The following is a 15,796-nucleotide window of genomic DNA, read 5'->3' as shown; positions in this document are numbered from 1 at the left end:
AGTTCATCGGTGTAGGTGCGCAGCTTTGCCTGAACCGGGACCAACTTCGATGGAGATCGACACAGGGGCAAGCGAGTCAATGATGAGCCAGATGACCTTCGAAAAACTTTGGAACAATCCCGCCGAACGAACCAAAACTGTCTCCAATCTAGGCAAAGTTGCTCACCTACACCAAAGGCACCACCCCAGCGTGGACGTCCAGATCTCCCAGGGTGGCGCGATGAACAAGTTCCCCTTGTGGATTGTTGCCGGCAATGGTCCAACACTGCTGGGAAGAAGTTGGATGAAGCAGGTCCAAATCGGTCGGAGCGACGAAGGCCTCCGGGCCCCAGCGATCAACATCCTACGCGGCACTGAACTTAGATCCATCGCAGCACCTAGAAATCCTACCGTCCAGCTCGATTGCGCGCTGACAACTTGCACAACATCGTGGAGAGATCATCCAACCTGAACGTCCAGACCTCACCTTCTGGGCCGTGCCAGGACTCCGAGGGAAGAAGATCGGTGAAAAAGGTGGATTCCCGACGTCCGTGGTCGAACCTGGGGAGAAAAAGATCACCACAGCCTACCTCGAGGAGAACGAGAAGATGGCGGCTGCACCGCGAGGTGAAGAACCTGGAATCAAAATAGCCGCGATCAGACCACGAGGGGCAGCGTTGGAGGAGCGACACGTGGCACCGAGTGGCGAGCTGGTTTGGAAGGCCCTCTTAAAGGTGACCGGCAACCCAAGGCAATTAAAGGGACAATTTCTCTCCAGGCACAGCGATGCCAAGGACATTAAAGTTAAAAGTGCAGTAAGCGAATGCAGGTATGCAAATGTAACGTTAAATTGTGATACCAGATTAATGAAAAAAATGTGAAAGTGATGTTAGCAACAAGTTTGTACTGTTAAATGATGATGCTAGAAATTTTAATATGATAAATGTAACCCTGTATGGAGACACCGATACACAAGAAAGTATTGTAAGTGCTAAATGTGATAATGTGAAGAGAGATAACAGTGTAGAATCGACTGTTTGTGATCGGAGCCAATGTGTCATGCATGTAAAAAGTAGACTGTTAAAGGACACCGGCTTCTACAGGTACAATGTCAATGCCAGAGGAATCCCCCCGTGGGAGACACCCAGGTCCAGCGGGCTACTGACCATGTAGCCTGGGCTTTTGGGACAAATGTGATGCCCCAGGAAGGGCTCACACCCACCCAGTGGGAGCAGACCCACTGCAGAGACAGCGGTCAATTGGCAGCACAGCCACCACCACTGGCAACCTGCCCCAGATCGGTCCTACACCCCCTGGCCACCAGGGCCAGCACCGGGAGCAAGAGGTCGGTACCCTCCAGCTTTCCTGGTGGACCCTCGGATGACAAGACTTCCACCAGCAATGGAGGACAAGGAGCCCACACAGCCCTGTGGCCCTGCCCACCACCAAACGCCACCACCTACCCATTCTACAGTGTATGTACCTTACCCATTGCACTGGCTCCACCACTGAGGAATCCTCCAACAGTGACACCCTCATGGTCTGTGTGTGAGGATGGGGAAATGGATGAGGGCAGCCTCAAGCACAGGGATCACACCTGGCATCCACAAAACCCTCACCACAACCTCCCACAGCCCACTATTGAACTGATCACCTCCCCATGTCATGGCAATAAGGACTTGGGAAAGGCTTAGGAAGGAATGTTGTTATGTATGCATGCCAATGATATACTGATGTACTGTAACACTAGACCTGAATGTACCTCACATGTATACCAGAGGGTGCTGCTGCTGGAGACCTAAGGGTCACCTGTACACTGCAGGTAACCCAGTATAAAAGGGAGCTCACCTCTTGGTGTCCTCACTCTAGGAGCTGCAATAAAGGACTACAGTCTGTACAGTTCAAGTGCTATACCCCTCCCTCGTGAAGTCATTAACAGAGTGCTTACATACACAATAGTTATGTCTTCAGTTGCTCCAGAGTGCTTACATACACAATAGTTATGTCTTCAGTTGCTCTGATAATGACTCCACAAGACAATGTGTTCTACTTGAACTGTAATGACCTTAGTCCTTTATTGATAACTCCAGAGTGAGGGTCACATATGGTGGCCTGCCTTTTATACTAGGCCAGGCACACCTGTACTGGTAACCTGCAAGTCTCCCACTGCGGTGCCCTCTGGTGGCACATCTTGTAATAGTGCAAGCAGTAACCATGTAGGATACATGACAGGTGGTTTGCGCCCAGTTTATGGGTGTAACTTGCCGTAAGTGCAGAGGACACTCCAGTCCTATACCAACATACAAAGATAGCACAGAATAAGACCAGCTGCTACACCATGCCTGTCCTGGCCCACATAGTGCAACCTGCTTGACCCATCCTCCCTGCAGCTGTGCAATCTCCTGGGAAAGCAATACAGAGGAAGAGAGGACAGACCATTTTAGGAAAAAGCTCTGTGAAATTTCTCTCCATCGCCTGTTGGTGATTAAGCAAGCTTCAAGAGACCACCGTGATTTAATTAATTTAGGTGCTTTTGTGTGAATGAAACCAAAAATGATAACATCCTTTAATTGTGAAATATATTCTTAAAATACTACGACATGCACGTAAGACAAACAGTATTTTGGAATATTCCTTCAAGGATACTTTTGCCTGCTGATAATTTAAAAGGATTGCAATATTTTATTATGATTAATTAAAATGCTTTTTCTCTGCAATTTTCTTTGCTACTTAAAACCTCAAAAGGAATAAATATATTCGGGTCTCAGACTGATTCAAAGATGGAATTTCTTTCAGGCGAAATTAATTTGTGTGTTTTGGGAGGGGGGTGCAATAGGCCAGAGATTGGTAACTGAAGGCGAGCAGAAAGATACTTTGGAAAGCGGATAGAATGTTGAGGAAGAGGCTACTGTCCAGTCACGTGAGATATTGTATCAATAATAATTTCATTCATAACTTAGCCAGAAAATTTGTTACACTTGGCAGTAATTCTCTGCGCTTTGTTTCCAGGGCCTATGTAGCACGCCGTGATCGTATAGTGGTTAGTACTCTGCGTTGTGGCCGCAGCAACCTCGGTTCGAATCCGAGTCACGGCATTGCGGGTGAAGCAATGACACGGCAATGGGTCTCATTTTTCCACAATATAAATTTTTAACAACACGGTTGTCGTTTACACACAATTTTGTCAGATTAAAGCTTTAAAAAATGTATTTGGTTTACTCTGTGGATATATTAAATGGGAGAGAAGTAACCCTTTCATGCAAAATACTGCTGGAAATCTGAAATAAAAACAGAAAATGCAGGCAGACATTCAGCAGGTCAGGCGGCAGCTGTGGCGAGGGAAACAGAGTTAACGTTTCAGCTTACAGATGCTGCCTAACCTGCTGACTTTATCCAGCATTTTCTGTTTTTAAGCTTTTTTAACAAAGTCCCAGGTCCATTTCTGTAACATGTTAGGTTTAAAATAACAATAGTAGAATGCGTGTGTGTCTCTGCGCGTTATACGCTAGCTCTGTACTCGCTATTTCCTTCTGTGTTGCCCAACTAATATGTCATGGCTGACTGTAGCCAGTGCTGTGGGTGATGTTTGACTCAACTCTTAAATGTCGTTCGGATAATTTGGCGAGGTAGCGATTTGCTCATAATAGTTCCTGAAATCTTCTCAATTAATAAACATAATTGGGATAAGAGTTTTATTGGGATCCAAACAGCCCGATTTCCCGAAAAAATGCTGGGTACAGAAGCCCGTTATTGCAGGAGGTCAGAACAAGAGATTGCTTGATTAGTGTCCTAAATTGCCATGTTATTAAAAGTGTTCAAAATTTTCAGCATGGGAAATTCACATTAAATTCGTATTTAAAAAACTGGTCCTTAAAACCAAATACTGTTTGATGAGAATGAGAATAAAGAAAACAGCTCTTTTTTTGCCACATTATTCCTGTGCGATTATAACGGATTTCCAGCAGGGAGCGCTGGACAGCGATTCTTCCAATATACCGCCGCAGTGCTGGAGTGCAGACCCGACTCACTCATATCCTTAGTTTGGATTGCACGAACTGACTAGTACACAGATTAGGAATTGAATTCGAATAAGGTTACAGTGTGTCTCTCCTCTGTTTTTTTTCCTTGTTTAAAAATATGAATTCTTTGTAGATTCAGGCATTGAAAGTCATTCAGCTATAGTGTGGATGAAAATTACACATGGAAACTGAGATGTGTACGCCTGTTATCGCCACCAGAGCGTGTACTATTGTCTCACTAAGGCTATGCGTTTAGGGATCATTTCTATAGTTGCTTTCTTGCCCACAGACCTTCCTGATGGACCCGGCAAAGAGCTCGATACAACACACAAACAAGACAGAGGAGAGAAGACAGCCTTGCCTGACTCCAGATCTGATCGGAAAGCGTTCAGTTTCCCACCCGTTGATTAGAACTGCGCTACTGATGTCTCTGTAGAGCAGTTGGATCCAATTGCGGATACCCTCCCCAAACCCCATTTTGGAGAGCACGTCCATCAGGTACGTGTTCGATATCCTGTCAAAGGCCTTCTCCTGGTTTAAGCTGATTAAGCAGGTGTTCACCCCCCTGTCCCGCACGTAGGCGATCGTATCCCTGAGTAGCGCCAGGCTATCCGAGATCTTCCTGCCGAGGACTGCGCAGGTCTGGTCCGGGTGAATCACCAGCTCAAGAGCAGACTTGACCCTGTTGGCGATGACCTTTGACAGGATCTTGTAATCCACATTGAGCAGCGAAATGGGCCGCCAGTTTTTGATTTCCGCCCTCTCCCCCTTCTGCTTGAGGGTGATGATGCCTTTCCGCATTGATTCTGACATACTGCCAGCCAGAAGCATACCCTCGTACACTTCCAGCAGGTCTGGGCCCATCCAGTCCCACAGAGCCGAATACAACTCGACCGGTAAGCCGTCGCTTCTGGGAGTTTTACTCGTCGCAAGGGACCGGACGGTCTTTGTCATCTCGACCAGAGTTAACGGGTGGTCCAGATTCTCCCGCTCACTGTCGTTTAGAACATCCGTGATAGACGATAGGAATGACTGGGAGGCCGCGCGGTCTGTGGGCTTGACGTCATACAGCCTGGCATAGAAGGATTTGCTGATCCTCAGCATGTCAGGCTGCGAAAACGTCTCAGAACGTCCTCTTCCTTTAGGTTGGTGATCATAGAGCTCCCCCTGTGTACCTTTTGGAAGAAGAAGCGCGAACACATCTCATCCTGCTCGACGGAGCGGACTCTGGAGCGGAAAATGATTTTGGAGGACTCTGAGGCAAAGAGCGAGGCTTGCTAGCCCTTCACCTCTTCGAGTTCCTCCGCGACATCGACCCCCATCGACTGCAACAGGAGCAGGTTTTGCATGCTCTTCTGGAGTTGGGACAATTCTCTCTTGTCTCCCACTCACCTCCTGAACACCTTTGAGGATGAAGAACCTCTTGATGTTTGTCTTGATTGTTTCCCACCAGTGCATCGGGGAATCGCAGAGGGGTTTTACGGTTCTCCAACCTTTGTAATCCCTCTTGAGTTCCTCCACATTTTCCGGAGTCAACAGTTTCACGTTCAGCTTCCATATCCCTCTGCCAACTTTCTGGTTTTCCTGTAGGCGACAGTCGGCCAGTAGGAGGCAGTCGTCAGAGAACACCAGCGTGACGTCGGTGGATCTGACCTTGAGCGTGTGGGACACAAACAGGAAGTCTATTCTGGAACAGATGGACCCGTCTGGTCTCGACCAGGTGTATCTGCGCGGTGCTCCGTCTGCAGGGTTGCTGAAGACGTCGCACAGCTTGGTGTCTTTTACCGCATCCATCAGGAGTCTGGACATGGTGTCCAGCTTGCTGTCGGCTCTGCTGGATCGTCCAGTCGCATCGATGATGCAGTTGAAATCACCGCCCAGAATGACCGGCCTGGATGTCACCAGCAGCAGTGGGAGCTGCTGGAAGAGGGCCAGCCGCTCGCTTCTGAGAGGCGAGGCATACACGTTAATTAGCCTTAGAGGGGAATTTTTGTACATTACATCTGCTACGAGGAGGCGGCCGCCCACCACCTCCTTAACTTCGGGTCCATCAGGAAGGATGCGGGCATTAGAGGGGTGACGATCCCAGGCAGCAGAGGCGCTCAGGTCAAGACCTCCCTATACGTGGACGCCGTGGCCATCTTTTGCTCGGATCCGCAGTCGGTCCGCAGATTGCTCACAATCCGCGACCAGTTTGAACTGGCCTCGGGAGCGAAGGTCAATCGCAGCAAAAGCGAGGCCATGTTCTTTGGCAACTAGGCCGACCGATCCTTTATTCCCTTCAACGTTAAGCCAGATTACCTGAAGGTGTTGGGAATATGGTTCGGAGCGGACGGGGCGTGCGCCAAAAACTGGGAAGAGCGGATCGCCAAAGTGAAGCAAAAATTGGGATGTGGAAGCTGCGCTTCCTCTCCATGGCAGGAAAGAACCTGGTCCTCAGGAGTGAGGTGCTCTCGGGTTTGCTGCACGTGGCACAGGTCTGGCCCATCTCTCGCTCCTGTGCCATGGCAGTCACCCGGGCCGTCTTCCACTTTGTCTGGAGGTCCAAAATGGAACGTGTCCGCAGAGACACAATGAACAAATCTCTGGACAGTGGAAGAAAGGATGTTCCGAACGTGGCCCTCATCCTGATGGCCACCTTTGTGTGCGGCTGCATCAAGCTGTGCACAGACCCCCGGTACGCAAACACCAAGTGTCACTACGTGCTGAGGTTCTACCTGTCCCCGGTGTTGCGAAGGATGGGCCTGGCCACGCTGCCGCGAAACGCCCCCACCAGCTGGACCATGCCTGTCCACCTGTCCTTTGTGGAAAAGTTTTTCACAAAAAACCCCTTTGACCACAAGGCCATAAAACAGTGGTCAGCACGTAACGTCCTGGACGCCCTACGAAAGAAGGAGAGGGTGGACCCTGTCAGGTGGTTCCCTGAGCGGACTGTCGAACTCGTTTGGCAGAACGTCTCATCGCCAGAGCTTTCACACAAGCACCAAGACGTAGCTTGGTTGGCGGTGAGGAGGGCCCTACCCGTCAGAGCGTTCATGCACAGCCGACGTCTCAGCAACACGGCACGGTGCCCCCGAGTCGGCTGCAGGGCGGATGAGACTGTCACCCATCTCCTTCAGGATTGCACCTTCGCAAGGCAGGTTTGGAAGGAGATGCAGTGGTTGCTGTCGAGGTTCATCCCAAGCAGCTCCATAACACAGGACTCTGTGCTCTACCGGCTGTTCCCAGGGACACACACCGAGACAGACATCACCTGCTGCTGGAGGGCCATCAACTCGGTCAAAGACGCTCTTTGGTCTTGCTGAAACTTGCTGGTCTTCCAGAGCAAGGAGATGTCCACGTCTGCGTGTTGCAGACTGGCGCAATCCAAGATCCAGGATTACGTGCTGAGGGACGCACTTAAAATTGGTGCATTCGCCGCAAAGGCACGGTGGGGAAGAGCCACAGTTTAAAGCCCTTCTGCCACGGTAAACCCGGGGGCAGGAATCAGTACAAAACCCACCTCGGGCCATACTTGTAACTTCTTTTTTTTATGTACATGGAGCACCTATGATCTGTAAACACCTATGTCTGTTTTGTAATGCATGTTGAAAAGAAAAATGTAAATGTACCGTCACCCATTCCGTGTACTGTATAGTGACACATGTAATGTAATTTGTTGAATGTGCTACAATGTATCCCGTATTGTACCGAATTGTACTTGAATTGAAAAGCAAGGAAATGTATCGAACGGAACTGCCGTCAGCACCCAAATGTAGTGTATGGGATTGCTGACCGCAGCTAAATGTACTGAACTGCTTTTGAACGTACTGTACAAATTTTTATATGAATAAAGTATATTTTGAAATTTTAAAAAAAATTCTTGAGAAATGTGTTTCTAGAGTGTTTGGTCTCACTAACCACGAGGATAATTTACAGTGTTCTCTTCTGAGCAGGAAGCAGGCATTGAGTGCTGCTTTTGGCAGCTGCTCTCTGTCATTGATGTGTGTTCCTTCTCTCTCTCATAGGGAGCTGGGGGAAGAGGACACAGTCTGAGTGGTTAGTCTTTCAATCAATAAAGGATAGTCTCCTTAAATACTTCACCTGCTTTACTATTTTAAAGTATCTGCACAGTAATGAGAAGCTATTGATATTTTCACTTGTCTTGGTTCTTAGATTGCTGGTGACAACATTGTTTCCTAGATGGTTTCCAGAAGGCATTTGACAAGGTGCCACATAAAAGGTTACTGCACAAGATAAAAGTTCACAGGGTTGGGGGATAATATACTAGCATGGATAGAGGATTGGCTAACTAACAGAAAACAGAGAGTTGGAATAAATGGTTTATTCTCTGGTTGGCAACCAGTAACTAGTGGGATGCCGCAGGGATCAGTGCTGGGACCCCAACTATTTACAATCTATATTAACGACTTGGAAGAAGGGACTGAGTGTAACGTAGCCAAGTTTGCTGACAATACAAAGATGGGAGGAAAAGCAATGTGTGAGGAGGACACAAAAAATCTGCAAAACGACATTGACAGGCTAAGTGAGTGGGCAAAAATTTGGCAGATGAAGTATAATGTTGAAAAGTGTGAGGTCATGCACTTTGGCAGAAAAAAAATCAAAGAGCAAGTTATTATTTAAATGGAGAAAGATTGCAAAGTGCCACAGAACAGTGGGACCTGGGGGTACTTGTGCATGAATCACTAAAGGATAGCATGCAGGTACAGCAAGTGATCAGGAAGGCCAATGGTATCTTGGCCTTTATTGCAAAGGGGATGGCATAAAAGTAGGGAAGTCTTGCTACAGCTAAATAAGGTATTGGTGAGGCCACACCTGGAATACTGCGTGCAGTTTTGGTTTCCATATTTACGAAAGGATATTCTTGTTTTGGAGGTAGTTCAGAGAAGGTTCACTAGGTTGATTCTGAGGATGAGGGTGTTGACTTATGAGGAAAGGTTGAATAGGTTGGGCCTCTAATCATTGGAATTCAGAAGAATGAGGAATGATCTTATCGAAACATATAAGATTATGAGGGGGCTTGACAAGGTGGATGCAGAGAGGATGTTTCCACTGATGGGGGAGACTAGAACTAGAGGGCATGATCAGCCATGATCTTATTGAATGGCAGAGCAGGCTCGAGGGGTACATGGCCTACTCCTGTTCCTATTTCTTATGTTCTTATGGTTCAGTACAGGCCAGTTCATGAGTGTGAAGCTGTTTTGTCTAGACTGCACAAGAAACACATTTAGCATAATGGCCAGAGTAGTGAAATGCTGGTCAGGCAGCATAAGAACATAAGAAATAGGAGCAGGAGTAGGCCATTTGGCTCCTTGAGCCTGCTCTGCCATTCAATAAGATCATGGCTGATCTGATCATAGACTCAGCTCCACTTCCCTGCCCGCTCCCCATAACCCTTTATTCCCTTCACTGCATCTGTGGAATGCAGTGAAATGCAGCATCTGTCTTTGGATAGGACGGATCTGAATGAAAGTGGATTTCAGTCCCACGCCAGCATTTGGGACATCCTGAATATAAATGCAAGTCTTTTTTCTCCGGGAAATGGGAGCATTGTTTTGAGTATTGAGCATTGGGTGAGTCGACTGGGTGAGGAGGCCATTGCTACTGAACAATAGGACCTGTGAGTGCAGCTGCACAATGAAAATCTGATGTTGAAGGTCGCAAATTACATGGAACCAACACATTTGGACATAATGTGGTACATGACATTGTTTTGATACTGGCAAATACATTAAATGAAATCACGTATCACAGATTTAGTTTTGCATGGCCTAATTTCAGTTTCTTTTCCCCAGGTGTTGCTGTGGACACTAGAAATAGTTTGGGACAGACTCCACTGTTTATAGCTGCATTACTGGACCTTGTCAAAGTTGTCGATGTATTATTGGAGTTTGGAGCAAACCCTAACCAGTAAGTACCTTAGCCTCTTTAACATAGAAAGTGTCGCAAATTGCTTTGAAGAGCGAGAAGGTCAAATAAAATAGACAGAAGGGATGAAGGAAAAGATGGCGAACAATAGGAGAGGTGACTAAAAGCATGGTGGGAAAGTTGGCTTTTGAGAAGGGTTTTAAAGGTGGAGAGAGCGAAATGGAGAGGTAGAGGAGGCTGGGGAAAGAATTCCAGAGAGTAGGGACAAGGCAGCTGAAAACTCTGCCAGCAAAGGTAGGGTGAGGGAGGAGTGATTGCACAAAAGGCCAGATTTGGAGGAATGAAGGATATGGAAGGCTGGAAGACGTTGCAGGGGGTGAGGCAATGAAGATGAGGATGAAGATTCTAAACTGAACACACTGCGGGACAGAGAGGATGGGGGTGATGGGCAAGTGGGACTTAGTGCGGGACAGCGAGCAAGTGGCTCAGTTTTGGACAATGTATAGATGCATATACAGATCGTATCGATGCATTTAAGGGGAAGCTAGATAAGCATATGAGGGAGAAGCGAATAGAGGGTTATACTGATAGAGTTAGATGAGGAAAGACGGGAGGAGGCTCGAGTGGAGCATGAACACCGGCATGGACTGGTTGGGCTGAGAGGCCTGTTTCTGTGCCGTATGTTCTATGTAAAGTGAACAACATGATAATGGAAAAACAAACAGATTAAGTTAACACTTTGGAGATGACACCATCAATTCTTTTCCTTTACTACTGAATGCTATGAATAAAGATATCTTGTATAGTTTTACATAGTTTAGTTATTCTGACTTTTAATATTTATTGCTGGAAATTTGTAGGACATCACTTTTTGCAGAGGTTACCTGGTCAGGCCACATGTAGAGCACTTTGAAAGTTGCAGAAGGAATTGATTGCTTTGAGTGGTTAACCCAAAGTTAGATTCAATCCTCAAAAATCGCTGCATTGCCCTATTAATGCTTTCCAAAAAAAGTGCTGTTTAACTTAGAACTCAAATATTTAAGCAGATATTTGAGTAAACTAGTTTAGCAAAGCTCCAAGACTGTTTAGCAGGCTTTTTTTGGAAAAGTTCTAAATCCTAAATAAAGGGAATAATAAGCACATTTGGTTTGGTGGAGGAACACCTGTGGACTGATCTATTTTTTTCTAAACAATTCATTCTATCTAGTCGGTGTGACGACCGGAGCACTCCAGTGCATGCATCAGCTTTTTCATGCAATCAGTGGATCCTCAGTAAGTTACTGGATGCTGGAGGTGATCTGCGTCTAAATGATAAAGATGGAAGAATACCTCGTACCTGGGCCAAGTCAGCTGGGAAGGAACACAGCACTCGGGTACGAAGCAATGGAGTTGACTTTAACTGGTGTGTTGGTATTTAGTTAGTCATTTAGCAGCCACTCTTGCAACCGATCCCCACACAGTGAGTCTCCATTCCTGGATGGATTGCTGGAGGTCATAGGCATTTTCTGAGAGAAAGGTTGGGGGGGTGACAATTAGGGAGTGAATCACCCGTTGTGTATTTTCTTACAGCTAGTTACATAGTGATGTTAACAAAGCCAAAGGTTGTGGGTTCAAGTCCCACTCCAGAGACCTGAGCACAAAAGAAATCTAGGCTGACACTCCAGTGCAGTACTGAGGAAGTGCTGCACTGACGGAAGTGTGCCTTTAAGATGAGACATTAATCCGAGGCCCTGTCTGCTCTCTCAGATGAACGTAAAATATCCCTTGGCACTATTTCAAAGATGAACAGGGGAGTTATCCCCGATGTCCTGGCCTATATTTATTCTTCAATCAACATCACTAAAGCAGATTATCTGGTCATCACATTGCTGTTGGTGGGATCTTGCTGTGTGCAAATTGGCTGCCGTGTTTCCTACATTACAGCAGTGACTACAATTCAAAAAATACTTCAAAGTAAAACGATTTGGGACATCCGGTGGTTGTCAACGGTGCTATATAAATGCAAGTCTTTTTTCAGGGAATACTATGTGTTGTGGAGAAGTGTGTGAAGAGGGGTGAAAATGTATATTTTCAGAAGGGGATTTTTCTTTCCTTAAATAGGGAATAACAATCTAAACAAAATAAACAAATTAAAATGAAACAAAAAAGGCCATTTTGAAGTCAGATGGGGCCAATTTCTACTTCCCTGCTGCAGGTAGTTAAGAATCAAAGTAAACTTATTTCTGTTTGAGACGCAATGCTGCAGGACATTGGTCTCTCAGAGTGCTGCGTCATGAGTCCTGTAATAAAACGTGATGAGCGAGCATTCTCCTCTCCATAACGAGGAAGGGACCATTGTCAGGTGAGTCACTCCCCGGTCACTCCTGTCGCCTGCTAAAGAGTGGAATCGTCAGATGCCGATGAGCCCGTGTTAAATTAGGTGGCGTGTTTAGATTTGCTTCATTTCTGCATTCTAAAATCTATCAAACGGCATTGTAAAATGTGAGTTTCATTTATACAGTCTGATTGTACTTTGGTTTGCACATGAGATCCAATTTGAAGCAGTAACAACTGAAAGTAGGTATATAATTATGGGAGAAAGAATAAAAATAAATTGCAGCAAGTATATATTTTGAAGTTTGTGGAAAAGACGATTTTTGTCACCTCAACTGGGATTGAAAGGGCAGCCGGACAATTTGCTCCCACCAAGGATGCGCTTAACTGGTCTCGAGGCAATCTGCTAGCGCAGTCTAGATAAACTCCCTCTACAATGTTCTGTGTCTTCAGTGAAGACAACAGCAATGGGATTGTATATTTGATGATTATATAAACGCTATTGTTTGAGAAAGTTTTTGCAGTGACACAGTATTCCATGTGAGATACTATACGTTCTGGTGAAAAAACTTTTTGCTTGTAATTTTCCCAAATAATTCTGTGTTCCAGATCCTGGAGTTCATGCAGAGGTGCGCGTCACACATGCAGGGAATCACACAACAGATTGTCTGCAGTAACTCACGTCGAGTTGGCAGTTCGTCACAAGCCCTGATACGGAACCCCTCTATACTCAACAAAATCACTTATGGGTGAGAGCTTTTATCATCATAGACAGTTCCTCGGAATCGAGGAAGACTTGCTTCCACTCCTAACATGTCCTTAGGTGGCTGAACAGTCCAATACGAGAACCACAGTCCCTATCACAGGTGGGACAGACAGTGGTTGAGGGAAAGGGTGGGCAGGGAGCCTGGTTTGCCACACGCTCCTTCCGCTGCCTGCGCTTGATTTCTGCATGCTCTCGGCGATGAGACTCAAGGAGCTCAGCACCCTCCCGAATGCACTTCCTCTACTTAGAGCGGTCTTTGGCCAGGGACTCCCAGGTGTCAGTGGGGATGTTGCATTTTATCAGGGAGGCTTTGAGGGTGTCCTTGTAACGTTTCCTCTGCCCACCTTTGGCTCGCCTGCCATGAAGGAATTTGAGTAGAACGCTTGCTTTGGGAGTCTCATGCCTGGTATGCGAACAATGTGGCCTGCCCAGCGGAGCTGATCAAGTGTGGTCAGTGCTTCAATGCTGGTGATATTGGCCTGGTCGAGGGCGCTAATGTTGGTGCGTCTGTCCTCCTAGGGGATTTGTAGGATCTTGTGGGTGAGAGCTTTATACCATTTCCAGCAACAATAAAATAGGCAAGTCCAGCAGGCAGGGGTCTGCACTGAATGGCCTCTGAAAGTGGAAGGCCGTCATCTCTGACAATACAGCACTCCATCAGTATGGATTGAAGTGTCAGCCTAGATTATGTACTCAAGTCCTGGAATGTGACTTCACCCATGACGTGATTAAAATACCGGTTAACATTTTGGGTGTATATCAGTCTTTAGAGCACTCTGGAAGATGGCTGTTATGGTGAAGATTTCTCATCTCATGGAATGTTCATCTGCAAGGAAAGTCTGGAGATAAGAGGTGTTCTTTTGCAAGTTTTGTTCTCCATAGCTCCATTATACATGAGTCTGTGTTGTGTGGTCTGTTTGCAAACATACACACACACACACACACACACACACAGATATGGATTGATTGCTGCTGGAAAAGCATCAAATGATGAAAGAGGCCTTCTGGCCAGCCGGTTGGTTTTTCAGTATAACAACATGTGCAAGGCTGCCTGTGTCCGATCCCCAGGTTTCTACGTCTGGGAGTACATGGTGAGGACCATCCTGAAACTTAGTGCAGGTGCTGCAAGGGCAAAATGAGAAATGGCCTTGATCGGAAACCCTGTTTTTCTGTTCTTTGTTCTGTGTGCAGTAAACAATTCAAACTATCTATCTCTGCATATGTAAGATATATCTTCAATCAGCTGTTGCACTGAGTATATTGAGAGAAATGCCAATTCTCACCATGATGATTGACAGTTACAGTTACTTAAATGAATGAAGTTCCTTGGCAGCTCTGTTGCCGTGTTGTATGATTTTCAGCTGCAGGCTGCCTATTCGTAACAAAAGCAGAGACCACTGCAGCAAAACCGAATGTGAAGACTGATTTATATATGGACAGCCCAATCAGGCAAGAACTGAACTGCACAAAGTAGCCGGTGCACTTAATACAGTTTAAGCGGTGCCTTTGTAATTGTCGCCTATGGTGATGACAAATGGTTGGTGCCGTTTGCCCGATACAGGCGGCTTCCCGGGATAAGCGCAGACAGTGTAAGTGGCAGGGACAGTACGTGTATTACTGTCTACTACAGTTTTCTTCCCTCTTTGTGGAAAGCATTAACTCTGCTGTGGTCAAATGGCCTTGACAGTAAGTGCCAGGAAGCCATATACTGTGGATTCCTCACAACCGACCCGAACATCAGTAGTAGGGAAAATGCTAGAGTCTATTATGAAGGATGTGATAATGGCATACTTAGATAATATCAACGTGATTAAACAAAGTCAACATGGATTTATGAAAGGAAAATCATGTTTGACTAACCTACTGAAGTTTTTTGAGGTTGTAACTGATAGAATAGATAAGGGAGAACCTTATCTAAAGTGTATTTGGATTTTCAGAAGACTTTTGATAAAGTCCCACATAAGAGGTTAATGTGCAAAATTAAAGCACATAGGATTGGGGGTAATGTATTGGCATGGATTGAAAATTGGTTAACCGACAGGAAACAGAGAGTAGGAATAAACAGGTCTTTTTCGGGGTGGCGGGCAGTGACTAGTGGGGTACCACAGGGATCAGTGCTGGGGCCCCAGCCATTCACAATATATATAAATGATTTGGATGATGGAACCAAATGTAATATTTCCAAGTTTGCTGATGACACAAAACTAGGTGGGATTGTGAGTTGTGAGGAGGATGCAAGATGCTGCCAGGCGATTTAGATAGGTTGAGTGAGTGGGCAAACACATGGCAAATGCAATATAACATGGATAAATGTGAAGTTATCCACTTTGGTAGGAAAGACATAAGGACAAAGTATTATTTAAATGGTGATGGCTTGGGAGTGTCGATGTACAGAGGGACCTGGGTGTCCTTGTACACCAGTCATTGAAAGCAAACATGCAGGTGCAGCAAGCAGTTAGGAAAGCAAATGGTATGTTGGCCTTCATTGCAAGAGGATTTGAGTACAGGAGCAAGGATGTCTTACTACAATTATACAAGGCCTTGGTGAGACCACATCTGGAATATTGTGTGCAGTTTTGGTCTTCTTACCTAAGAAAGGATATACTTGCCATCAAGGGAGTGCAGCGAAGGTTCACCAGACTGATTCCCAGGATGGCGGGACTGTTGTATAAGGAGAGATTGGGTCAACTAGGCCTGTATTCACTAGAGTTTGGAAGAATGAGAGGGGATCTCATTGAAACGTATAAAATTCTGACTGGGTTGGATAGACTGGATGCGGGGAAGATGTTTCCCCTGGCTGGGAAGTCTAGAACAAGGGGTCACAGTCTCAGGATACGGGGTGGGAAATTTA

General features: G+C 46.2%; 1 protein-coding gene and 2 non-coding genes across 3 annotated transcripts in view; all 3 read left to right on the top strand.

Moving 5' to 3' along the window:
- The window catches only part of tex14 (testis expressed 14, intercellular bridge forming factor), a 270,693-nt gene that overhangs the window by 189,730 nt on the left and 65,167 nt on the right, over positions 1 to 15,796 (top strand). The window contains exons 3-5 of the mRNA XM_070856955.1: positions 9,794 to 9,908; positions 11,074 to 11,239; positions 12,789 to 12,928. Of these exons, the coding sequence (XP_070713056.1) occupies positions 9,794 to 9,908; positions 11,074 to 11,239; positions 12,789 to 12,928 (421 nt within the window). The remainder of the gene's footprint in view (positions 1 to 9,793; positions 9,909 to 11,073; positions 11,240 to 12,788; positions 12,929 to 15,796) is intronic.
- trnah-gug (transfer RNA histidin (anticodon GUG)) lies at positions 3,003 to 3,074 on the top strand. Its single transcript has one exon. It is a non-coding gene; the product is annotated as a tRNA-His (tRNA).
- On the top strand, positions 7,831 to 8,038 carry LOC139227344 (small nucleolar RNA U3). Its single transcript, XR_011587428.1, has one exon. It is a non-coding gene; the product is annotated as a small nucleolar RNA U3 (small nucleolar RNA).

The sequence above is a fragment of the Pristiophorus japonicus genome, chromosome 16 (assembly GCF_044704955.1).
Source record: "Pristiophorus japonicus isolate sPriJap1 chromosome 16, sPriJap1.hap1, whole genome shotgun sequence".
Classification (NCBI taxonomy): Eukaryota; Metazoa; Chordata; class Chondrichthyes; family Pristiophoridae; genus Pristiophorus; species Pristiophorus japonicus.
Note: the sequence above shows the minus strand (reverse complement) of the source record. Positions and strands in the feature narration are given on the sequence as shown.